The 27,027-nt window shown below is 37.6% G+C and overlaps 1 protein-coding gene across 4 annotated transcripts in view; it reads right to left on the reverse strand.

Annotated features, from left to right (window-relative positions):
- PLA2G4A (phospholipase A2 group IVA) overlaps positions 1 to 27,027 on the reverse strand; it is a 164,511-nt gene that overhangs the window by 97,892 nt on the left and 39,592 nt on the right. For 3 of the 4 annotated variants that reach the window (XM_060643668.3, XM_060643670.3, XM_060643669.3), the window contains exon 3: positions 21,543 to 21,624. In XM_060643668.3, coding sequence (XP_060499651.1) covers positions 21,543 to 21,624 — 82 coding nt within the window. Of the gene's footprint in view, positions 1 to 21,542; positions 21,625 to 21,745; positions 22,019 to 27,027 lie in introns of those variants that run through there. The other variant, XM_060643671.3, reaches the window with a different exon arrangement.

A 27,027-nucleotide genomic window follows, 5' to 3' on the forward strand; every position in this document is an offset into this window, starting at 1 on the left:
CATTTAATGACATCATGCTCCTAAGTTCTAAAGATGATATCATAAGGTAGGCATTGCTATAGAAAATAGAAAGAGTCATGGAAAAGAAGAGGGAAGGAGAAAGAAAGGGAGGGAGGGAGGAACAAAGTGGCACAGATGTCCACACAAAAAGATATAAAAATTGAGAACAAAGGAAAAGCAAAAATAATAGTTCTCAAATGATTGTTTTCCAAAGAAATTAAAAAAAAAAAACCTTTGTCTTTCAACAGTAGTTATGGCCATCAAACAATTTAATCAGTGCCCTTCACTTAATTTTTAAACGCTGTTCATAGTTCTATGTGGTGATCACATTTTTAAAAGCCTTTTTATGGTAAAGTGGAAAGATTTGTGAATGAGGTATAAGCATTTGGAATTGTCTTTTATTTAATTTTCCCATTTGGACCTTATGCATTGATAGTTAAGGGCAGCTGAGTCTCAAAAGTAAGAGTGTAATATAAATGCCTAGGGTTCTACTGGGCACCTGACTGGCTCAGTTGGTGAAGCGTCTAACTTCAGCTCAAGTCATGATCTCACAGTTCATGAGCCCCACATCGGGCTCTGTGCTGAGAGAATGGAGCCTGCTTCAGATTCTTTGTCTTCTTCTCTCTCTGCCCTTCCCCAGCTTGCAGTCTCTCAACCAAAATTAGATAAAACATTAAAAAAAGAAAAACCTGCAGACCCCTGACCCTCATTTCCTAAGACCTATGATCAGCAGATCAGCAGAGAACTTAGAAATGTGCAGTTTTAAAAGTTTAGTTATTTTTGAGAGAGAGAGAGAGAGCGCGCGCTCACACACATGAGTGGGGGAGGGGCAGAGAGAGAGGAGACAGAGAATCACAATCAGGCTCCATGCTGACAGAGCAGAGCCCAATGTGGGGCTCAAACTCACAAACCGGGAGATCATGACCTCAGCTGAAATCAAGAGTTGGATGCTTAACCAACTGAGCCACCCAGATGCCCCAGGAATCTGCATTTTAAAATAAATATTCTAGCTGATACTGATGTAGGTCATCTTCTGTTCACACTTTCGATACCCTGTTTTAGAGAAAAGGGAAATAGGTAATTATTGGAATTTTATTTATTTATTTTTATGGAGGTATAACTGGCATATAATATTGCATAAGTGTAAGGCAGACAAAGTGTTGGCTTGATACATTTACATATTGCAGTTTCTAACCCAGTGCTTGTATCTCTCAACCAGACCATGGAAGACAAACTAGAAAACAAAAGTACTGAGCAGGAGGGAAGGCAAGGGGAAACGGGCCAAAGCAGAGGCGGGCAGGCTACAAGGTGACTCTTCCCACCTCCTCAACCAGGAGATGTTGCTTTTCCTTAACCATGTTCTTGCCGCAGCACCAGCGCTCAAGACGGCAAATCAGAAACAAAACTACAGGTTAGAATAGCAGGTGGTGGAAGGCCATGAAGAAAAATATCTTCCCTCTTTTGAGAAGTCAACACGTGATTTAAAGGAGACGATTCAACTGGTCCTTCACCTTAAATGTGCAAAAATGGAGCCCCTTCACTAGCCCATAGGGCAGGTTCTTTCTCATGGGGCTGATGCTCTTTTCTGTTTTCCCCAAACACTAGAACACACAAAACCAGGCAAAAATCAATCTAGAAAACAAAAAGTGTCCGGGAAGAGGAGGCATGCAAATGGTAAACATCACTCCTTCGCTCAACAAATATTTGAGTGCCTACTGTATGCCAGCAACTACCTGTCAAGAAGCAGTTTGGCTTTACCAGGCCACCGAGCGTGAAACTGAAGATCTGGACTGTGGAAGTGACTCAAATGCTAAGAGCCTAATTTGAGAGGCAAAGGTAAACGGGAGACAAGCAGATACACTACGCCCATGACTAGTAACTCAGTCACTCGGATTATTACACACAAATAAAGTCAGATCGTAGGTGGAGAAATTGCCTTTGAGGCTTGGTCTTCCTCTGAATCTGAGGAAAGGAGGGAGAGGTTTTCTTGGGCCAAATGAGGAAGAGAAAGCAGAAAGTTACGTTCCTGGGGAGAAACCCAAGAATAAGAAAAGAATGCAACAAACTGAAATAGCATAAGTCAGTCAGGGATATAGCCATCTTCCAAGCCATCCTGGACGCTCAGTTCAGGTCACACACCCTGGCAAATTCTAACTCTGAAAAAATGATAAAGAAAATACCGTGCGACAGGATGCCAATGCTACATTTATACATCAAAACAGGGACAGACCTCTTTTAAGAAAACCAGAACCCAGTTTAAAGCTGTCACTTTGGATTCTTCTTTTCACTTGTCCCCAGCATCAATAGTCTACAACTTCTGTCAAGAGTGGTAGTTGTTTTACTTTCTCCTCTCGCTTCATTAGTGAGAGACCTCAGTTAAGATGTCAAAGGGTGCTGGACAGTGGAAAACCACCGACAGCTGCAAACTTTGATAGCGCAGTCGGCATCACTGCTAATCTTTGCAAGCTGAGAAACATCTGGCAGTGGCAGACACTGCAAGATGAAAAAGAATTTTAGAATGCTAGTTTCAAATTGGATTATGCTAATCACACAGCTCACGCCCTTTATATAATCTATAATCTTCATTGGCACCATAGTGCCTAGAAGCTTTTTTTTTTAATGTTTATTTATTTTGGGGGGAGAGAGAGAGAGAGCACGCACTAGTGGAGGAGGGATCGAGAGAGAGAGGGAGACAGAGAATTCGAAGCAGGCTCCAGGGTCCGACCTGCCAGGACAGAACCCGGCACAGGGCTCGAACTCACGAATCGCAAGATCGTGACCTGAGCCAGAGTCAGACGCTAAACCGACTGAGCCACCCAGGCGTCCCACACACGGAAGCTTTGAAAAGGGAAAACAGTCCAGTTCGACAGCACAACTTAGCCAGGTGCTTGAGAGCAGTTCCTAGATATGCATTAAGGGGAGAAAGAAGTCAAACGTAGGAAAAGAAATGTTTGGGTTTCTTTCTCCTGTATACTTAGTTCATGGTTTTGTGAGTTGATGCCTATAGGGTAACTGGATGCTGAGTCAATGATTCAGCTTCGCCTTGATTGGTTCCAGCAAAACAGGTGGTAAAGCAAAGATGCAATGTGTGGGCAAAGACTTCCTCTCATTGCATCCTTTTATCTAAATTCTGACAAACAAAAATGCAAGGGGTGTGGGATACAGATCTTTTTCTGCTCCCATAAAGATGACATGAAACTACATGCACCTGAAATAGCTTCAGAATTCCAGGGTTGTAAAACTTCTCATAAACTTTAGTAGTTTAAGGAGTGCCTACCTAAATTAATAACAGGCCCATCTGCCACTTCAGCTTTGTCTGAACAAAATATTATATGATTCATGATAGGGGCTGATGGCAGCTTCTGTACTCTGTTAAGTTCTATTTTAAATATTCTCCATTTGCTTTCTCATATCCACTTTGCTCAGCAACTTAAACCCTTTGCTCTAAATGAAGGTGACTCATAACCTGATACAAAACCAAAAAATCCCCAAAAGAATAATCCCCCCAAATTCCCAGTCAAAATATCATTTTCCAAATAGCTATTACTATTGATGGTGAACTTAAGGTAGTGTTTCTCAAAATTTAGTCCCCTAAAATATCTTCACAGCATCGTCTGGAGTGTTAAAAATGCACATGCTCTGCGTCTTCAGTCAGAGCTCAGGCTTGGAAATCTGCATTTTTAACAACTTGACCAGGTGGTTCTTAGGTACACAATTTAGAAAAATGTGGTTTAAGGTATATGATTAGAACCAACTAAAGAACAATAATATAAAGAACACAGAAAAGTAGAAATATTTTGGCACTGAGACGTCAACAGGCTTACTGGCCGTCTGTCATGGAGTCATGCTGCCCATAGACTATATTAAGCACAATCCAGTAATTCACTTCCGTTTCTTTCCAGCCATTAAAGACCTTTTCAAGTAGCCACATGAAAACAAATCCAAGAATAAAGTATGGGGGGTGTGTTAGCAGGCAACGTATATAAGGTGATAGACTGAATATTCAAGCATTCTGCTTCAGTTACCACCAAAATAGGAGTACCGTAAGACCAAAAATTAAATAGTAATTTGTTGAAATAAATGCTTCTGCATATCGCTTTCAGCTGTCATCACTCTTTGAAATATGTGTGATTTCATGATAAAGGTAATTATAGGGAGCACTTAAAGCTTTTCAACTTAAAGGTTTAAAAACTTAAAGGTTTTATGATTACCAAACTTTTCACTCCCCAGGTTCTATGCTGGCTGAGTGACTAGCCAGGAAAGTGATTGTTAGCCTCACCGTAAATGTACAAATTGCAAGAGCCATTTGGTTCTTTTTTACCGTAAAGTTTTTGTTGAAGGAGAAGATATAGGCAGAAGAGTTAGAAGATCATTGCTACAGTCTGTTGAGTTTTCATAAACTGAACTCACTCACAATATCACCACCCACATCAAGATACGGAACGTTACCAGCACTCCGGAAGCCTCCCTCAAATCCCTCCAGCAGGGTGACCAGTGCCCTGCCTTCTATCGGCATAGAATATTTTTACCTGCTTTTTATCAATAGAATCAATAGCACAATATGTACAACTGGGCCACCATTAAGTATGTGAGATTCATCCACAGTAACGTGTAAAATATGCTCGTTATTACTGATGGAAACTATTCCACTGTATTCCATAAAATGTTTATCCATTTCACCGTTAATGGACATTTGGATTGTTTCTAATTTGGGATATTACCGGTGGTGCTGCCATTGAACATTCTGGACGTGGCTTTTGTTGTGTACATGTGTATGTTTCTGTTGCAAAATTCCCAAGAATGGAATTCCTTAGGTATGAAATTATTACACTATTGTACACGCTGATGTTAATAGTCACACGGCAGCACATCCTTCCAATACTTAATATTGTCAATCTTTTAATTTTAAACATCTGGTGGATGTATGATGGTATCTCAGTGTGGATTTATTTCACACATCTTGGATGATGATGAGGTTGAATACCTCTTCTTTTTATTGGTCAATTGGTGATTCTCTGGAATGAAGAGCATACTCAAATCCTTTGTCCATTTCTTTCCATTGGGTTGCTTGTTTTTTAGATTAATTTATGAGTACTTTACATATTCTGGATGAGTCCTTTGACAGACATACATAGGTTGCAAATATATTTTCTCAATTTAGGGTTTCCATCTTTTCACTACTTTAAATGATGTCTTTTGACCAAAATAAATGCCGAACTTTAATATAGTTCAGTGTGTCCAACTGTTTTCTTATAATTCAGGTTTTTTGTCTTTTTTTTTTTATTTTAGAGAGAGAGTGAGAGACGGTGTGCATGTGTGTGTGTGTGAGTGGGGAGGGGAGTGGGGATGGAGGTGCAGAGTGGGGCAGAGAGAGAGAGAATCTTAAGTAGGGCTCAACCTCACGACCCTGGGATCATGACCTGAGCCAAAATCAAGAGTTAGGTGCTTAACTGATTGAGCCACCCAGGCTCCCCTGCTTTTTGTCTTTTAAGAAAACCTTAGCTATTCCAGTGTCATAAAATAGTTTGCATTGATGTCTTCAAAAATCTTACTGGTTTTACTTTTTCTTTTTAGATCTAAATTGGAATCAATTCCTGCGTATGGTGTGAGGGGAGTGTTATGATTTTTTTCATAGGGACTCAGGATCATTTACTGGAAACACTGCCTTTAATCCTAGCATGGCAATGTAACTTTTGCATTAATCAAGAGGTCACATAAATGCAAGTCTGTTTCTGGATTTTTATTGGTTTATTCGCCCATTAGTCTATTCATTTACTCTTGCACTAATGCCACTCTGTCTTAATTATCCTAGTTTTATAATAAATTGATGTCAGGTAGTATAAGTTGTCTTTCTTTAATTTCTTTGGTTATTCTGGCAGATATTTTATTTCAACACTTCATAGATGTCATTCTGTTATCTTGTGGTTGTTTTTTTAAATGTCTTTTTTCCTCTGGATACCTTTAGAACATTTTTTTTCTTTCTCTTTAGTTTCCAGCAATTTTACTGCAATATGCGTAGGGTTGGTATTCTTTGTACTTATCCTTGAGTTCATAACCTACACACACACACACACACACACACACACACACACACACACACACACACCCTTTCTCCTTCCCAGTGCTTTCTATCATGCCCTAGATATTCCTTACGTTTTCCTCTATAGTTTATTTCCCTTTTTGTTCTCTGTGTTTCAGTCTGGATATTTCCTACTAACCTATTCCGTTAATTAATTGCCTCTCTTCAGATGTGTCCAAACGACATCAAACCTATCTATGGAGTTTTTAATTTCACTTCTTGTTTTTAGTTGTAATTCTTCCATTTTATTCTTTCCTATGTATCTGGATCCCTGGTAAAATTCTCCATTTGTCATCTATTTTCTCGAACATATCAACCATAATTATTTTATATAATCTGTGCAGATCTATTTATTTTTCTTGATCTTAGTCTTTGGTATACCTGGTGATTCTTGGCTCAATGCCAGACCTTTCTATGAAAAATGGGAAGGGACTTAGATCTACCTCCACAGAAGCCCCATCTTATCTTCCGGAAGGCAGGCAGGGAGAACAGGATGGATCTCCTGAACTTAATCAAAAATGGAACTGACTCCAATCTTTATAAGGTTCAGCCTACCTCTCGTTCAGTCCCACTGAAACTTCTCAACTGAGAGCCCAGGGTGTTTCGAAGGCCCCTTTTCATTTGGAAGTTCTGAATTCCATTTTTTTCCCTCTTAGTACTGTGATGCTGCCAATATCTCTGCTTTGTTTTGGGGGGTATTTTATGTTTGCTCCTCAGCCTGTTGCCCCACGCAGATTAAGACTTTGTTTAGTGCACATGGTGAAGGCGCTGACTTTCAGCTTCTCTGAGTTTCCCTTCTCTCAGACGCTCTGCCCCTCAAATTCTAACTGGCTTGTCTCGGAAATGCAGTTTTTGTGTCCCCAAATCCTTTGAGATTGTCAGAGCCCTGGTGGATTGTCTGCCTCTTCACTACTTGGCTACTTCCTACGTCCTTGTGACCCCCCCAAACCCACCTAAATCCAGCAGTGGATTGAGGGGGGAAAGATGGCTTGTAGAACACTGAGGCCTACTTCAATGACTTCTCTCCTCTGAGATTTTGGTCCCTCAAATCCGGGTTGACTCAGCAGTTTTCAATCTTTCAGACATTCTTTAAATTAATTTAACCTGTGTCTTATAAGTTGCGCTCAGAGGAAATGAATGTTCTGCTATTAGTTGCTTCAGCATAGTCCAATGCCTACTGAGTCATTGACTTGACCAAACATATACTAATCCCTATTCCTTTTATTTCCATTCTTTACATGACTGCCCAACACTTATTACATTTCTCAAGTCACCTACCCTATCTGCTACTCCTCATCTGAGGGTACAACTCAGGCTCATACTTCACTGAGAAAACAAAAGGAGAGGATTAGATGGATTCATTCAATTTCTCTTCCCTATACTTCACAACCGTAAAACCATATTTATAATTAGAAAATGCATTTATTCATACTTAAGTTCTTCCTTCATGTCTTAGAAGAACAAGTATCCATACATTCTTCTCTCAATGTCATACTATTCTACCTCCTCTCAGATATTTCTCATTTATCCCCAGCCCCAAATTTAACCTGTAAACATTTGCTTTGCCCTGGCTACACCTTCGCAACCTATAAACAAACACTGATCATCAAAAAAATAAATAAATAAACAGGAGTGCCTAGATGGCCCAGTCAGTTAAGCAACCAACTCTTGATTTTGGCTCAGGTCATGATCTCAAGGTTCATGAGTTCGAGCCCCGCATTGGGCTCTGTGCTGACAGTGGGGAGCCTGCTTGAGATTCTCCCTCTCTCTCTGTGCATCCCCTCCTCACATTCTCTCTGTCTCTCTCAAAAATAAAGAAATAAACTTAAAAAAATAAAATAAATTCATTATTTTTGCTAATTCCTCAAGATCCTTCCTACCCTCATGAGTTTAGAAAAATAAATGCAGTCTATACTTGCAGCTTCTAATCCCATCATCTTGTAAAATTCTGACCCATTATACTCCACCTTTTCTATGACATAGTGTTATTCTCCCTATTGTAACTTGTTTTCTCAGCTTTACTGAATTATACTAGACATATAACACTATGTAAGTTTAAGGTGTACAACATGATGATGTGATACACATATCGCCAAATGATTATCACAGTAGGGTTCGTGAACACCTCTATCATCTCACACAATTACCATTTCTTTTTATGGTGAAACCATTGAAGATCTACTTTCTTAGCAACTTCCAAATATAGCATATGGTATTGTTAACTACAATCACCATGTTGTAATTAAATCCACAGAACTTATTCATCTTATAACTGGAAGTTTGTTCCCTTTGACCGCCATCTCTCTATTCCTGCCTCCCATCCCCCAGCTCCTGGCAAAAATCATGCCTCAATCACAGCTTCCATGGAGACTTGATGAATTTTTTTTTTCTCAATGCAGTACCCTTTACACAAATAAATGATATCATTATTTGCAATTTCCTACCTACCTCTGTAAATGTTCCCTCAGTATATCTTGCCCTAAGTTTCCCCCTCAGCTCACCACTAAATTGTGGGCTCTCATTTCACATCTCTTACAAATCCTTCAAAGAATCCTTCAAAACAAAGTGAACCCCTTAAATTAATGTTCATGTATTCAAAACCAACTTATAAAAGAATTATCAACTATTCATATTGTCTTAAAAAAGCACACTCAATATGCACCCCTCAGGTCACATGACCCACACGAAGCCTGCAGTTTGATTAATCTCAGATCTTTTATTTTTATTTATTTTTATTTATTTTTATTTTTATTTTTTTTTCAATATATGAAATTTATTGTCAAATTGGTTTCCATACAACACCCAGTGCTCATCCCAAAAGGTGCCCTCCTCAATACCCATCACCCACCCTCCCCTCCCTCCCACCCCCCATCAACCCTCAGTTTGTTCTCAGTTTTTAAGAGTCTCTTATGCTTTGGCTCTCTCCCACTCTAACCTTTCTTTTTTTCTCCTTCCCCTCCCCCATAACCTCAGATCCTTTAAAGCCGATCATCTTCAAGGCTTAAATGGCAGCCGTGATACATTCATTTCCTCGATGCTGCAAGGAGGACAAATATGAGATTCTTGATTCCATGTCCATATATAACCTATTGCCAAGTAATATATCTTTAAAGGCCTCCATCTTTTTTTAACCATTCTGAATCAATTCTTGAAGTCCTTGAATCCTTTCTTGGCTCTGGCTTCCACATAAATATGATTTTCTCCCTAATCTACATTCCTGAGCCCCTCTCTACTCTGAGACTTTGAATCTTCTTCTTGAATGCCTTTGAAAAATACCTCACACTCAACATGTACAAAACAAGTTTATTCTCTTTCCACCTTTCTTTCCTTAGCTGCAAGACAAAAGAAAAACAAAGCAAAATGAACCAAAAACCTGTTAATTTTTCCTGACTTTCAGTGTCTTACTTGCATGGAACCATCACTTCCAGCCCCAGAGCTGGACACATGAGGGTCATTCTCTTTTCCTCACAGCTCCTGTATCCAATCTGCCTCCGAGTCCCACCTAGTCCACCTCTAACGCGGCTATCACGTCTGGTTCCTCAAGCCCACTCAAAATATCACCACCTCAGTCCAACTAAGCAGTGCCTCTCACCTGGGCTGTTCACATCATCTCCTAGCTGCTTGCTTCCCCCACATTCCAACCACTCTTCACAAAGCCACCACCACGATGTCTTTGGGAAACACACTTTTGTCTTTCACTGACTGACTCTGAGGGCAGGCCTATGCGTGGTGAGGAAGGGTCACAAGGGTGCCCCTGACCGGACCCCAGGTTCTCTTTCCAGTCAGTGACCCTCCTCGATCACACGCTGCAGAATCACCCCCACAAGTCAACATGTAGGCCACGTGGCATCTCTGGAATCCAACATTTTGAACATTCCACACAGTCACCTTGATGGTGGAAGCATTTGTTCTGAGTAAGAAAACATGGCTTCTGTTTTACTTGTGCACACCATTATGCTTTCCTTTGGCATTTCAGCTGATAACTAAATGCTAGTAAGGTGTTGTCCTTGTCCTAAGAATATTCAAGGGTCCAAATACTATACACATAAAGGATGAGCAGGAGATGTTACCTGTATTTTTTCCTTATCCTGTTCATACATCTCTAGGCAACTAGTTCTGTTTTCTTATCAGGTAAAATTGGCTACTGTAAATCATATTCCCCAGAGGCCTCATCTATATACATCTGCATAAAACAGAAGTAATTCCACATAAAGCTTCAACTTGCTGAGTTAGATATTATTATTCCCGTCATGAAGGTGAGAAAACAGACCCAGAGATTTTAGTAAGTTGAGCAAGGTCATTTAGAGATAGGATTTTAATCTAGGCTTTCTGAAAGCCAAATTCCTTGCTCTTTCAAATAATCCAACACTAACCCTTACCTATTTTTGCCTCTACTAAACTGTAAACTAAGTCTGAAACGTTATAGGAATATATAAATATTACCAAAGTAATGGATAATAGGCTAGCCCTGAGCAATACTGCAGAAAAGGTGACATTTTAGGCACAGCAATCTCCCACTCTTAACTTCTCTCTGCTCTTGCCTAATATGTCTCAACCTTCCTGGAGCTTTGTCCCACCCCATTCATTTGCATTTTAATATGGGTCAATGCCAGTCATTTCTTCCCAGTGCATTTGCATTTAACCTTTGCTTTCAAGTTCTAAACGCAGTAATAATAATAATAAACCTTTGAATCTCATCTTGCCACCCTTAACACCTCCAAGGAATCCGGTAGAGTGTCAAGGGACTTGTTTATAGATAGCAGTCCCTGCTTCTTCCAGAACAGGCTCAAAATTGGAATGGTCATGGCTATAGATGCTGAAGGGCAGTCCCTGAAAACTGCTGGAAATACAGAAGCTAGAAAAGTTAGTGATGAATCCAATATAGTTTAGTAAAACAGAACTTTGGTAGTGATTCTGGATACATTGGACAGAGAAGAGAAAAGCCCTTGCAACAGCAGCATTGTCTATGTTCTCAAATAATCACAGAATACCTTATCCTTATTTGAAATTACAAAGCAGTTTTAGGGATGTCTGGGTGACTCAGTCGGTTAAGTGGCTAGCTGACTCTTGATTTCGGCTCAGGTCATGATCTCAGGGTTCCCGAGTTCAAGCCCCACACTAGGCTCTGGGCTCCCAGTGCGGAGCCTGCTTTGTATCTCGTCTTCCTCTCTCTGCCCCTCCCCAACTTGGATGTGTGCATGTGCACATGCTCTCACTCTTTCAAAAATAAATAAATGTTAAAAACAATTTGAAATTACAAAGCAGTTTTATTAATACCATTTTTAAATCCATTTACCAGATAGAGTCTCCAATGTGAACTCTCCTTATTTTTTCATTTTCCTTTTTCTCACAGCCTCAGATCTACAAAAGCGCTTTCCCAGGGCACGTGTGTCCCTTTGTAAAGGGACATGAAACTGTCAGAATGTATCATCAGCCAAGTGGATGTCAGGAAGAAAGCCCAATAGCATCTCTGCACAACTGACTGGGTGCAGTTTGAACTAACAATTGACTTAGTACATTAGTGAAGTGGTCTACCATCTGGCATATAGTAAAAATAACTTACTGTAAAGAATGTTGATATTCACAAGAAAACAGAGATAAATGCAAAACAACCCAAAGCAAGCTAAAGGCCAATCTACAACAGAACTGAAATTTTCGTTGTTACCTACATTGCCTTTTTACTTAAATCTCTATGATAACTTCTTGGAAGGAAACAAAAATACCTTTGTTACCAGTATCTATGTTTGGAATATTTTTTAAAGATTTAGAACTTAGAATGTTTCTTGGCATCTGTTTAGGTAGGAGAGAAAGAGTAATTCTCCAGAAATTCTTATATATTATTATAAAACACATTAATTTATTTATATTATTAATGTTAGTTATATGGGTTTAGTTGTATGTGTGCATTCTACCCTATACAAGAATAATTCTTATTTTTCATTAAAATAGGAACTCTCAGCCTTGACACTCTTGGTATTTTGGGTCAGATAATTCTTTGCTCTGAGATGCTGTCCCTGGCCTCTACACATTACATGCCAGAAGGGATCCCCCAATTGTGGCAACTAAAAATCTCTCTAGATATTGCCCAAAGTGCCCTGTGCAGCAAAAGTGACCCCCAGTTTAGGGTCAGTATACTCAAACAAGGCATTATCCTTGCTACCTGACATTTATTCACTAGCATAAACCATTAAAAAATAGCCAGATTCCTTAAATAATAGACATACCGTGCCCGTAGACATACCATGCCAGCCCGATGTTTAAGACCTTTTATGATGTTTTTTCTAAACTGAAGTATCAAAAGTATTTAATAATAACAAATTAAAATTCTACTGAAGTTATAAAATCCGTCTCCATTCTAGCTGTGAGGTCTTCTGGGAAGTTTATTGCCAGCACTTTTCAAAATCAGTAACATCATACAGCCTAAACACACAATTACTGAGTGCATATCTTCTTGGGTTGGTTTTCCAGACTTATTCACACCTGTTTCATCTTATCACCTAGGCCATACAAAGCTCAGAGGCAAAGCTACTGTACAAGTAAACATCAGAGTGAGAGAGATTTAAGTTCTAGCCATAAAACCTAACAGCTGTGTGATTTGGGAACATTTACTTAATGTCTTTTTAAAAAATTGTGTATCTGTAAAATTAAAATAAAAACAGCATATATCTTCTAGGGTTACTAAAATGAATAAATGCAGTATGTTAAGTTCTATGAACTCCACTTAATAGTTTTGCTTATTTATTTAACACATATTGTGTATACTATGCATCAAGCCCCTTTCTAAATGCTTCATAATCTAATTTAATTCTTGTAAAAAAAAACCTATGAGGAAGGTATAATTGTTACCCCCATGTAACCACTGAGGAAATTGAGGCTTAGGAAAGCTAAGTAACTTACCCAAAATCATGGAGTTAATAAATAGAAGGGAGATTTGAATTCAAGCAAGCCAGTTCCAGAGTCCTTGCTCCAATCTCTAAGCCATGCTTCCTCTCTGGTATGAAATAGGCACTGAATAAAGTTATCTACCACACGTATTATGTTTATTTTCTTTGTACTTCTCAAGATAGCAGATGCTCAACATTTATTGATGAGGACATTAATAATGGAGCCTTGCTTGGGGCGCCTGGGTGGCTCAGTCAAAGCATCTTACTTTTTCATGATCTCGTGGCTCATGGGTTTGAGCCCTGCGTCAGGCTCTGTGCTGACAGCTCAGAGCCCAGAGCCTGCTTCAGATTCTGTGTCTCCCTCTCTGCCACTCCCCAATTTTCTCACTCTCTCTCTCTCAAAAATAAATAAAAAGTAAAAAAAGAATAATGGAGACTTGCTGGAAAAAACACTGGGTTCTATTTCTTTTAACATTTGTTCTCCAAAGTTAAAATTTCCAAGCTGTTATTTCATTTTGCAACTGCAGATTTGGAGTCACCTTGTATATCAACTGAAAATAAATTTGTCTAGAATTTTATCTAAAATATTTCATAAAAAATATATTGATGCATCATGGGGAGTAAGAACGGAAAAGTACTTATGAGGAGTCAGTGAAATTTACAAAACTCCCAGACTATCCCTTGACTGAGTTTAACTTAACTTAACTTCAATCTCTATGTCATAGAATTTTTATTTTTAAGAAATATTTTAAAATATTAAAATATACTAAAATAGCATACATGATAAATGTTTTCACATACATGCTCAAACTTTTAGAGCAGCAGAATTATTCTCTTTGACATAAAAAGTTTAAGAGCATACTTTTCTGAGGAAACTTAAGAAACATTTAACTATTTTTTAAATTTTACTCCATGAGATATTAATCACACATTTTCAATACAGAAGTGGTGATGTATGATTTTTGGCAAAGAGAATTTACTTAGCTTAAGAAAAGAAGCCTGCATATCACTCAGTTTTTAAAAAGTTTTTAGAATGAAGATTTCCCTTCATTAAACATTAACATGCTGAAATATTTAACATGTAGAACATTAACGTGTTGAAGTATTTTTGTGAAAAATATGAAAGTATTTTAAGACAAAGAAGTTCAAGTATAAGACATATGTGATAAAAAACTAAATTAAGGAGGTTCTATCACTGATAGTCTTGAAAAAAAGGAGAGAACATGTGGATTATGTCCCTATTAGTACCGGTGACGTACTCTTCATTTTGATAGGAATCTGCTTTCCTTATCTCACAGAAGCATTGCTACCAGATATACAACTGGAAGATGCTGTTAATCTTATTGAATAAATGTGGTGAAAATCTACCCAAGGATCAACTGATATTATCAAAATATATAGAACAGTATTTACAGTACTCATCAGACCTAAACACAAATATATACATACGAGTCACACACGCACAGAGATCTAATGACATTTAAATAGAGAAAAAAACGACTAACTGTCCTCCTAAAACCATTTGACCGTTTAATAAACTACATGAGTTAAATGAATGAAGAACAGTAGTTCTTTCCTAACACAACCTATTTCTCAACTTTGTAGAAAATACAAGATAAGAGATGAGAGATAGGCATGTTCTGGAACACTTTATTCATCTTGAAATTATCTTCCATAAAGAGGCCACTGGGAAATTGTTTCGTTATACACAGAATTTTTTAAATCTTGGGTGGATACTCAAAAACATTCCAAAAATATTAGTAAGCCGAAACTCATTCATCATAACTTAAGGGCTAAAGCCTAGGGAAATGTTTGATTCCATAAAAAATACACATATTTGGCCAATAGCAGTTCCATTTATTTATATACATATATATTTGAAACCCCATAATTAATCCAAGAAAAGGTTTATTATATTAATCCAAAGGTGTTATAAAATATATGTACCTTGAAACCCAGGAAAATTCTAGGTAGCTATGGATAGAAATAACAGATATTTATAATCTACAAAAAAAATGGAGTATAAAATTATTTTTAAACTTCTCTCTTTAGTGAGGTAAAAAGAAGGCACTACTCAAGAAGAAAGGTATAATTACACATATTTACAAATATCATTTGTCTATTCCTTCATCCAAAATTCTGAGATCTTACTACTACTTTGCCAGTCTCAAGGCTAAACACCTATCTTCTAAAACATAAGATACAGGCCGCAGTTTTATAAACACATGGTTAGACGCCTATGTGACAAGTGTTAAACAGAAGTCTGGACAGCTGGCAGAGGTGCACAGGAGTGAACTGTGCCCAAGTGCATCAGAGAAGACAACGGAAGTGCCATTCTACCATTTATTTCTTCTAAGCTGAAAAAAAGAAGGATCCGTTAATTTGCTCAACACAGAAACTCACAATGGAAATTTGTCTCCAAGGTGAAAAACTGAAAAATTATAGTGCATGGACTATCCCAAAAGAATATTCTTTAGCTCACACAAAGATTATATTTAAGAAATAAATGTCTTCTTGGGGCACCTGGGTGGCTCAGTTGGTTGTGTGTCTGACTTGGGCTCCGGTCATGATCTCACGGGGTTCATGAGTTCGAGCCCTGCATCGAGCTCGCTGCTGTCAGTGCAGAGCCCGCTTTGGATCCTCTGTTCCCTTCTCTCTCTGCCCCTTCCCTGCTTGCACTCTCTCTCTCTCACAAATAAATAAATCTTAAAAAAGAAAGAAAGAAAGAAAGAAAGAAAGAAAGAAAGAAAGGTCTTCTTATATTGGTATCTGAAATAATTTTAACAATAATAGATAATACCATTGAGGTCTTACTATGTGTCAGGCATATGAGTACTTCACATTAGTTAATGCATTGAATTCTCATAACATCTCTATGGTGAAAAAAGAAGACAGAGGAAACTTGCCCAACAACATGGGATGAGAGAGTAGTGTTTTGCCTCTGGAGACCATACTCTTTCATAAATATATTTGGCCTGTTTCCTAGGGATTTGATCACTGTGATATTCACGAACGTCTACCAGAGATAATATATTTTTATAGTAATTTCTACATTGCTCTTGCTGCTGCTGAAGATTCTCAAAAAAATTAAATAGATAACGTTCCTCTACGTATGCACCCAATACTCTGCCTCTCAGGCTAACACTTACAAATAGGAAGGTTGAGTTCTAGGCTCCTTTCCCAGGGAATTATTAACACTATGCATTGCGGGTCATGTCCTTTGAAGAGGCTAAATTCTCTGGATGGTCCTAGATGTGAGGGGATTGAGCTGCTGCTGGGGAGAACAAGACTGAAGGAAAGAGGGAAACCTTTCCCAGACTTACTGAATCAGAATCCACACTTTCTTTTTTTTTTTTTTTTTTTTTTTAATTTTTTTTTTTTTAACGTTTTTTATTTATTTTTGAGACAGAGAGAGACAGAGCATGAACGGGGGAGGGGCAGAGAGAGAGGGAGACACAGAATCGGAAGCAGGCTCCAGGCTCCGAGCCATCAGCCCAGAGCCTGACGCGGGGCTCGAACTCACGGACTGCGAGATCGTGACCTGGCTGAAGTCGGACGCTTAACCGACTGCGCCACCCAGGCGCCCCAGAATCCACACTTTCAACAAGAACCGTGGGTGACTCACTTGGACATTAATGTTTGAAAAGCACTACTTGGGGAGATTGGGTCAGCCTTGGACCTGCAAATGGCACAGCTGTTTAAAAATCAGGAACTTGATTTAGATCTTGCTATGAGTTTATCTACAATAAAACATCATTTACCCACAGACACAGACTTTATGCAAATAAAAGCTTGAGGTTCTTAAGAAAACCCAAAAAGAGTACCTTAAGATAGAAGCAATACAATCTTATTAAAATTGGTTTCAACATAATGAGCTCATAATTCTCCCAAATATATTTATTTTTTTCTTAAAGTTTAAAGGTTGGAATTAAGCTCTGTGTTCTCCTGAATACTTAAGGAAAGTAGATCTATCTGCAATCCTATAACTGTCTTCAGAAACCCTAACGTTGGTGACGCTAATTCTGTAAAGAGAAAGAGTTCAGTGTCTGTTGAGACCAGACAAGAATCATTAGTGTATTTGCATAATTAGGATATTAAAAATATCTAATACTGGTATAGTATTTTATTGTTTCAAAAACACTATCCTATCCATTTTCTGACTTCATCTTAGGGACTGAAACATGACTCTATCCAGTTGTGAAGTCTGAGACTAGCCTCCATTATCACATTTGATCTGTGTTTTCCCCAACATTAAAAGGAGCAGAAACTCAGGGAGGTAGCTAAAACATTTGTGCCAGCCATTTCATTTGGTTTTAAAATCAGGTTTGTGGCCAGGGCTGTGTGTTTCACTTCACACATGCACAAAGAAAACTCTATTACCAACTGAAATTTTATCGTCACTGTAGTCATTCTGCAAATGTGTAACCTCTGTTAGAAGAGGAAAGGGACAACAAAAAACACAGAGTTTAATATATATCCATCCAACATATGCACCTGCTGCAGTGTTGACATACTCATGACTACACGTTATATTTAATATACCATAAAACCTTGGACTGTGAGTAACTTGTTCTGTGAGTGTTCCACAGGATGAGCAAACATAAGTACATTTTACCTTGATAAAGAGCTATGTCTTGCAATACGAGGAGTACATGATGCCGAACGTCACATGATCACAACGGAACCAATGGTTCTTGAAATTCGCTTTGATATACAAGTGCTTTGGATTACAAGCATGTTTCCAGAATGAATTATGCTTGCAAACCAAGGTGGTACTGTATATATATATATTTATATATATACATATATATATGTATGTATATATATATATGTATATATATGTATGTATATATATATGTATGTGTGTATATATATATATATATATATTATACTATAGCTTTAAAAGTGAGAGTTATATTAATATTGCCAAAATTAAGGCAAACTACTTATTTTAAAACTAAGACTATGGTGAGTCAGTTGCAATTATGAACTTCAAACAACCTCTTCATATGATGTGAGAATAAGAATGCATGGAAGGGTGGGCACTGGGATACAGGCATAAATGATACATTTTCGCACACTGAGATTAGCAACCAGGTCCGGGAAGGGGCTGTCCTGCTCTTGGCTGGCCCAGGCCCTTAGGTAAAAACAACGAAATTAAGTGAGATGTTGTGATTAAAATGTCAACTCTGACCCCTCAAAAGACAGCTCATGGGGTGCTGCTGATTTTATTATGATGTTTTGACAACATTACATGATATTTTTAAATGGAGATAATTAGAAAAAGATGATCTATCAAGGGACAAAATAAAAAATAGATATAATCTTAGTATTATCTCAAAAAAAAAAAAAGAAAGAAAAAAGAAAAAGGCAGATATAGGTATTTTACCAGGAATCAACCATTTGATTTTTTTGTGGCACCCTTGAGAAACTCCCCACATACTCAGGCAAAAGCAAAAAACCCAGTAGTAATCTGTCATTCTTCTTTATCAACACGTAAAATTTTATGGAAATTTGCCTTCTCAAATGAACACAGACAATATCAACAACAGAAGAGGGTGTAGGTTTCTGCTCTCATAGTCTTCACAGATCTTAGGGCATTTTTTGTAGTTTTATCTTTGTCTATATTGAGAGAGATTCTATACACAAAGAATCCAAATTCAGTTTACTTGGTAATTCGTATTGATCAAGCTCACCACGCAATATCATCAAAACTCCTCTTAGGAAAGTGACAGCTAATGCCAATACCTTTTCTCACTGTAATAATCTCCTACAACTTCTCAGAAATAAAGTGCTTGGCGATGTATTGCAACCCTTCACTTTTTTATGCTAACCTTCTCACTGAATTTGTTTCTCTAAGACTTTCTCTTGTTCTTCCTTCTTATCTCTTCCTGACTTTCTATAAACTCATTAAGGTGATATAAAGGGTTAGCAACAATTGCCCCTCCTCCAAGAAATTATGTAACAACTCAAATGAAACAAAATCAAAATACAAATGCTGAATAAAAATTCACCAGAATGTCATGACACTGTCCTTTCCCCTATAGTGATTAATCTCCAGTGGCTATTCCTTCCATGGGTCCTTCATTTTCAAAAGGAAGCTTCTAGAGACCAAGGGTCTAAACTGTGTTGTGTACACTGTGAGGATCCAAAATGAACCTGTTCCCTGTTTCATGAGTTAATATCTCATGTTTATATTTAAGTATTATTATTAATGTCAACTCACATAGGTTTAAAATGACACCTGCTATACCACTATCTCCCCTGGCTTAATCCTAATAAATAACGATAGCCCAAATACCTGTGCCTCTGGGGGAAGTAGCTAGAAAATCAGATCCATACCAGCTGAAGGTGACTCACAGAGTATAGAGTTTGAACTGCTGTGTGGGCTCGTCTTAACCACAGTAACACCTGTTGTACCTGAATGACAGAGTTCAGCGCTGTAAGAAAGCATTGTTGCTGCCTTGTATAAGACATAACTATATTTTTTTAAAAGTCAAATTAGGTTAGTAACTTGCATGCCTGGCAAGTTACTGACCTAGGCTTCAAGGGAATTAAGGAGAGCTTATCTAACAATCAACCTCTTGAATTTTAAAGCCTGTGCCTTTTCTCAAGGTCATGGGGGATATACCAGTTTTTAAAAAGGGTTTCTGACGTGGCTCTTTCTTCCAGGGAACTCTCATTTAAATGATGAAAATGCAGAGAATTTTAAAAAGCAAAATAAGAATAACTTCAGAAGAACATTGACCAAGGAGTGGTTAAATGGGTTGGATTGAAGTATAAGATACAATTTAGAGTATAAATCCCTGGTCCAGATGAGAGTGAAAGAAATTATCCTTGTACTCTCATCTCTCATGAAAACTACTGCTCATCTAAAACTCTTGCCATTAGATTCTACATTGTTTCCCATTTTACTTCTGACTTTTAAAAAAAATATTTTTTAAAAAGGTTTATTTATTTGAGAGAGATAGAGACAGCGTGAATGGGGGCGCGGCAGAGAGCATGAGAGGGAGATAGAATCCCAAGTAAGCAGTGCAGAGCCCGATGCAGGGGCTTGAACTCACAAAACTGTGAGATCATGACCTGAGCTGAAACCAAGAGTCGAACACTCAACTGACTGAGCCACGCAGGTGTCCTGTCCACTTCCTGGACACCTCTTTTCATTTGCTGAAGACTTGGGCACTGAGCTCACTTTTTTTTCCCATAGTATTTAACTTTACTGGCCCATTTTCAGCATGATTTCAAGCAGCTAATTTTTATTCTTGCATCCGTTATCATATTTTTTATTCTTAAAAATATAAAGTATACCCCACATTTGCTTCCAATATATTTAACACAATATGGCCAGAACAGACATTTTAAAAAATGTTTTTAAGTTTATTTATCTTGAGAGAGACAGAGACAACACGTGAGCAGGGAAGGAGCAGAGAGAAAGGGAGAGAGAGAGAATCCCAAGCAGGCTTCACGTTGTCAGTGCAGAGCCCAATGAAGGGCTTGAACTCATGAAACTGTGAGATCATGACCTGAGCTGAAAATAAGAGTTGGACGCTTAGCCCTCTGAGCCACCCAGGCGTCCCCAGAACAAACATTTTTTAGAATGAAAATTCAATTTGTGATTTATGACAAAAATGCCATCAAATTTCTCCCATTGTATTTCTGATGAAATCTCAACCTCAGCCTTTGTTACATTAGTGCTGGTCACCCTTCCCCTTTGCCGTCTATTCTCTAACAACACTGGATCTCTTCTAGTTCCTCATAAGCACTGTGTTCTCTCGCTTTCAAAAACTCTACTTGCTCAGCCTGGGACTTCTCACTCTCCTCGCCAAGATTTTCTTCCTCCAAGTACCAGTTTCAACATCATTGGGCAAGGCAGCCTTCCCTGCCTGCTTCCCAGCTTGACAAACTATAATCTCCATTCTTTCTCCAAATCCCGTTCTGAGAGGTAAATCGCCTGTTCCCATATTTTAGCAATCATCTAAAACTTTACCAAATTCATCATCATAATCCTTATCCATCTTTCTTTGTATTTCTACCCCCATAACCCCCAGCCTTTTGAGTGGTGAGATGAACTCGGAAAATGGCTTTTTCCAAGCATGGGGAAAGGATACCGCCAGCAAGTTCATTCAACATTATCCTCAGGCTGGGGTTCACGTTGTTGGAAGCTGTGCTACACCAGTTTCTTTAGCTATTTTCACACATAATAAACACATTTACGGGCATAAGAACTAGAGAAACTGCATTTTTTTAATCCAATAGGCACAATGCCTCAGGGGCAGCTTGTTCAAAGTCTTCACTCAGCACTCTTTTCAAAATAGAATTAAATAGAATTTATTTTAATTCCAGAAATCTGGATGTCATAAGACAGTCATTTTTTCTGACTCCAAGTACTCTCAATGTAAAGTCAAGACAAAACACTATTCCAACAGAAAGCAGAGCATCAGAGCACTGTTGGAAATGTTATCATTCAAAGATCTAGACAAAGATAACCACATCTGAAAGAGAGGGAGCCCCTGGCTTGTCAGAGGGCCGGAGCAACTAGGTTATGCATTTTCAACAGAAAAGCAAATAAGGACACTTACGCATGTCACCGAAGGCCCCCTTTGTCACTTTGGTGGCACGTAACACCACTACTGTGAACTTGTGGGAATACTGGTGCTCCACCTGGAAACAAATAATAGTAAATTAAAAATTAGCTTCCAAGATAGGATCCAAGCAAACTACGCTCGTTGTTTCCTTGAGACTGGTTAAAAACATCCAGGGTGAAGGGAAGTAACATTCATACCAGAAACATCCTTTGATCCCAGGGCTGCTCCTTATTCGAGTCTCTCTCTCCTCTCTCCCACCACAGAATTATTGAGAAGTTTAGATCATGCTTTAAAAAATGTCACTATGACTTGACTGATGGAACTTTTCTGCTGTCAGGTTTACCAAGCTTGAGGGAAAATGTAAATCAGGACTGCAAGCCTTCTAGGAAGACAATCAGGCTTTGTACTGAATGATGAGGAAGCCCTGGCTTAGAGAGGCAAAGTCAGAGCAAGATGTTTGCATTATTCAGATTTGTTTGCTTTTATTGTTACTGTTCAATGAAAGTTTTCTTTGGCAAGACATTTCCAGAGCAGTTTTAAAAATCTTTTGGATCCAAGGCGATGACCGGAAAACTACTTATGTTAATTTTAACGCATTTGTTATAAACCATATGTAACGATGTTAAAATTTTCTATTAGCCCAATAGCTTGTGTGCACATAATAAATAATAACTGGTTGAAGATTATTAAATACTTCACCTAACTTGAAAGTAGTCACTAAACAACTCTATCAACCAAAACAGAGTAAGGAAGCAGGAATTCACTAAGTTCTCTGAGCAACTGGAAAGATTACAAAATCTTTATCTGAAGCTCAGGCATGTCTCATCTTAGAAGAAGCACACACTTATAAGCTACTCCTATCTTTCCTGACTTTAAACAGACTTGCTTAACACTTTAAAAAGTCCATAATTGATTTTAAAAAGGTAAGATACTGGCAATACTGAGAAATGAGTAATGACAGTCTAAAATCGAGGAGGTAGAAAAAACTATAAAACAGATTCATATATAGGACCAGCAGTAGTGAGATATAGAATCAAAAGTTATATAACATTCAACAGTTTCTGAAGATATCACTCTCTCAATAGAATAATTTATGTTCAGATTTGTAATGTAGCATCAGGAAGAGGTGAAGTCCTGAATGATGAGCATACTTTATTTAAAAAGGCAGAGAAGCATATAAAATCTTTCAAGATAATTCTTACTCAAGTTTATTATTGAAGAGAAATATCTTCTATAGCCAAAGGTGCCTGAGTAGTCAAAGTTTTATTCTGTATAAATGAAATTATCAATTATAAATTAAATGAATGCTTGTAAAAAAAAAAGTGTGTTGCCCTATACAACTGAAAATAACACTGACCCTACCAAAAAAAAAAAAAAAATTCACTGTATTAGTTGGAGACTTCAATACCCCTCTATCAGAAATAGAACCATCAGGCAGCAAATTAGTAAGGACACGGAACTCAACAGCACCATCAGTCAACTAGATATAATTGACATTATGGGCTACTTCATCCAACACCAGAATACACATTCGTAAGCTCATGTTGAACAATCATATGATACATACTCTCAGATGACAATTGAATTAAACTGGCAATCAAAACTGAATGACATCTGGAAAATCACAAAGTACTTGGAGATTAAATAACTCACTTTTACTTTTTTCTTTTTTTTTTTTCAATATATGAAATTTATTGTCAAATTGGTTTCCATACAACACCCAGTGCTCATCCCAAAAGGTGCCCTCCTCAATACCCATCACCCACCCTCCCCTCCCTCCCACCCCCCATCAACCCTCAGTTTGTTCTCAGTTTTTAACAGTCTCTTATGCTTTGGCTCTCTCCCACTCTAACCTCTTTTTTTTTTTCCTTCCCCTCCCCCATGGGTTTCTGTTAAGTTTCTCAGGATCCACATAAGAGTGAAACCATATGGTATCTGTCTTTCTCTGTATGGCTTATTTCACTTAGCATCACACTCTCCAGTTCCACCCACGTTGCTACAAAAGGCCATATTTCATTCTTTCTCATTGCCACGTAGTATTCCATTGTGTATATAAACCACAATTTCTTTATCCGTTCATCTAAATAACTCACTTTTAAATAACACATATGCCAAAGAAGAAGTCTCAAGAGAGATTTTTAAATATTTGGAACTAAATGAAAATGAAACTACAACTTATCAAAATTTGGGGGATGCAGCAAAAGTAGTGCTTAGAGGGAAATGAAATAATATGTATCTTGACATACATATTATTTCATATATACATATATTTCAAATTTTATTTCATGATATGCATATATGAAAAAAGAAAGATCTAAAATCAATCACCTAAGTGTCTACTAGAAAAAGAAAAGCAAAAATTAAGTCCAAAGTAAGCAGAAGAAACAGTAAAAATTAGAGCAGGAATGAATAAAATTGAAAATGGAAAATCAACAAAGAAAATCATTGACACTAAAAGTTGGTTCTTTGAAAAGAGTAACAAAATTGATAAGCCAGGCTACATAAGAAAAAAAAGAGAGCACAAATTATAAATATCATAAATGAATGAGGGAAGTTCACTCCAGATTCTATGGACATTAAAAAGATAATAAAGGAATACTATGAACAACTCCAAGCCCACAATTTAATAACCTAGATGAAATGGACCAGTTCCTTGAAAGACATAATCTACCAAAACTCACACAAATGGAAACAGACAAGCTGAATAGGCCTACATATATAAAAAAATTGAATCAATACCTAACCTTCCAAAACAGAAAGCACCAGGCCCAGATGGATTCACTGGTAATTCTACTAAACACTTAAGGAAGAAATTACACCAATACTCTCCAGTCTCTTCCAGAAGACAGAAGCAGAAGATATAGTGCCTAACTCATTTTATGAAGCCAGCATTACCTTGATAACAAACCGGACAGAGACATTACAAGGAAAAAATATAAACCCACTACCAACCAGTATCTATCATAAACATAGATGAAAAAGTTCTCCACAAATTATTAGCAAATAGAATCCAATAATATATACAAGGAAATATAACCACAAGCAAGTGGGATTTACCGTAGGTATGCAAGGCTGGTTTAGCATTCAAAAACCAAATAATGTAGTGCATTACGTAAACAGGCGAAACAAGAAAAATAACATGATCATATCAACAGCGCAAAGAAATCATTTGACAAAATTCAACACCTATTTAGGATAAAAACTCTCAGCAATCAAAGAATAGATGGGAACTTTCTCAACCTGATAAAGAACATAGGTTTTATTTATATTTATATATAACTAAAGTGAGATTCTGAGAGGTTAAATAATTTCCCAGTATCTCATAGATAGGAAAAGTTAAACTTGAATTAGGCTCCATTCTTGCTGTCCCCAATGTCTTCACTCTTTTTTTTTTTTTTTTTAATTTTTTTTTTTTTTAACGTTTATTTATTTTTGAGACAGAGAGAGACAGAGCATGAACGGGGGAGGGTCAGAGAGAGGGAGACACAGAATCTGAAGCAGGCTCCAGGCTCTGAGCTGTCAGCACAGTGCCCGACGTGGGGCTTGAACTCACGGACCGCGAGATCATGACCTGAGCCGAAGTCGGCCGCTTAACCGACTGAGCCACCCAGGCGCCCCCCCAATGTCTTCACTCTTTGTACATTCCTTCACTTATACAGAGAATAATACCAAATACCCACACCTTTAGTGAAAAAGGCAGTTTTCATTTATTAAAGTGGTACAGTTATCATCTAGTCTGTCTGGTATACCTGTAGTTGATCTGACGTTCCTCTAGTAACTGAGTTATTTCCTGTATCATTCAGCTGTTTTAATCTGCTTTTATTTCCATTAGCCTCGATTCTGTCTTAACTATAATGAATGAAATACTTGCAAGCCATTCATAGGAAATAGGGGACAAATCAACCATTTCTTGGTTCTTATAAGTTAATTTCAGAAACACGATAAATCTTCAGATCACCTGTAAGTTATTTTCAAAACATGAGTGTCAAAATCATGCCCATCTCCTTATAAGAGCTGTAAAGATTATAATATCTGTAAAGTAAATACAAATTCTTTGAGAAAAATGTTTAGTTTTAATCAAATCCAAATACCTTTTGATAATTCTTTGAAACATCCCGGGGCCAATATCAGTTATAATTTCAAACTAGTATGGACTAGACTAGCTTCCGACTTGGATAGGAGACTTTTGGTTATGTCTCAGGGGTGGTGCCAGAGGAAATGATATTATTGAATCCACAACCAGTGTTCCCTGGAGGAAACTGATGACTCAGCACAATGCTAGTTGGTAGTTGGCAAAAAGAGATGCCATATTTCAATTGAGATGTCAAATATAAGCTCAATACACTGACTCAGCCACCAAGATTAAGCTTTGCCTTCAGGTCTTGGATTACCTTACTTTGAGTGTCTTTTTCATCCCTAATCTTTTCCATCGTGAAAATCATGACCCTTTTTCGTCTCACAATTTCCCGGTCATTATGAAAATAGCTACTGTATTAAATTCATTCTGGAGAATTATATTGACAACCGTAACTAAAATGGGCATTGGAAACAAGAACCAGTTTGTAAAAAGTCGATTTGATGATTGTTCTAATCTGTTGAAAAGTTCTACTGTTATAAAGAACTGAAGAAATAATCATAACACAAATCTGATGGAAGAGAAGGTACATTCTGCATGCAAATAGTTTTCTTTCTCTACTTAACTGTCATTGCTTAACTTTAAGTTAAACTAAAACCAAAGACTGTTGGTATGATAAAGACTGTGGAATCTCATTACCGAACCCAGAGATTGTCATCACCACAATCAGCAACAGGCAATTTCAAACAGATCTCAGAAATGTTTTTAAAAGAATTGCTGCATTGATGCCATCTAAGAGTTAGGATAGTGTTTTAGATAAGATACCTATTTTTGGTTTCACTTCCTGGTGTGGAGTTTCATTCTGATGTATTTGAGAGGCACAGGCATTGTGTTACTACTACTCTCTCACATTTTTTAAGAGTGACCAGTTTAACTATTTACAACCTACAATTCTATCTAAACTCTCAGAATTCTCAGTCATGGATTGCTATGTGCACAAATTATCCTAATGCCCCAAACACCCAATTTGTCAACAGAATTTGTTAGTTCTAGCGGAGTTCGATTTTTCTTCATTAAAAGAAAATCATAATCAGAAATCTGATTTGAATTTCTTCTCCTTCATCAACAAGAAACTTTCCACTTACACAATATGTATGTATATATCAAATACAGTAATAACATATTATACCATAATAAATATGCATATATATGTTTAAAAATTGAAGTATGATATAGGGTTCGTTTTCACTGATGTTAGAAGATTTTAAGTCCTATTTAATTGGGATTACTGAGACTGTTCTAGCAGAAAACCAGTCTAAAAAAAATTTGATGGTGACAGCTTACATCTAAAATACTCAATGCCACATTCACCACAAATTTATAATGACTATAACATCTTCAAAA

Source organism: Panthera onca, chromosome F1 (assembly GCF_046562875.1).
Source record: "Panthera onca isolate mPanOnc1 chromosome F1, mPanOnc1 haplotype 2, whole genome shotgun sequence".
Lineage (NCBI taxonomy): Eukaryota > Metazoa > Chordata > Mammalia > Carnivora > Felidae > Panthera > Panthera onca.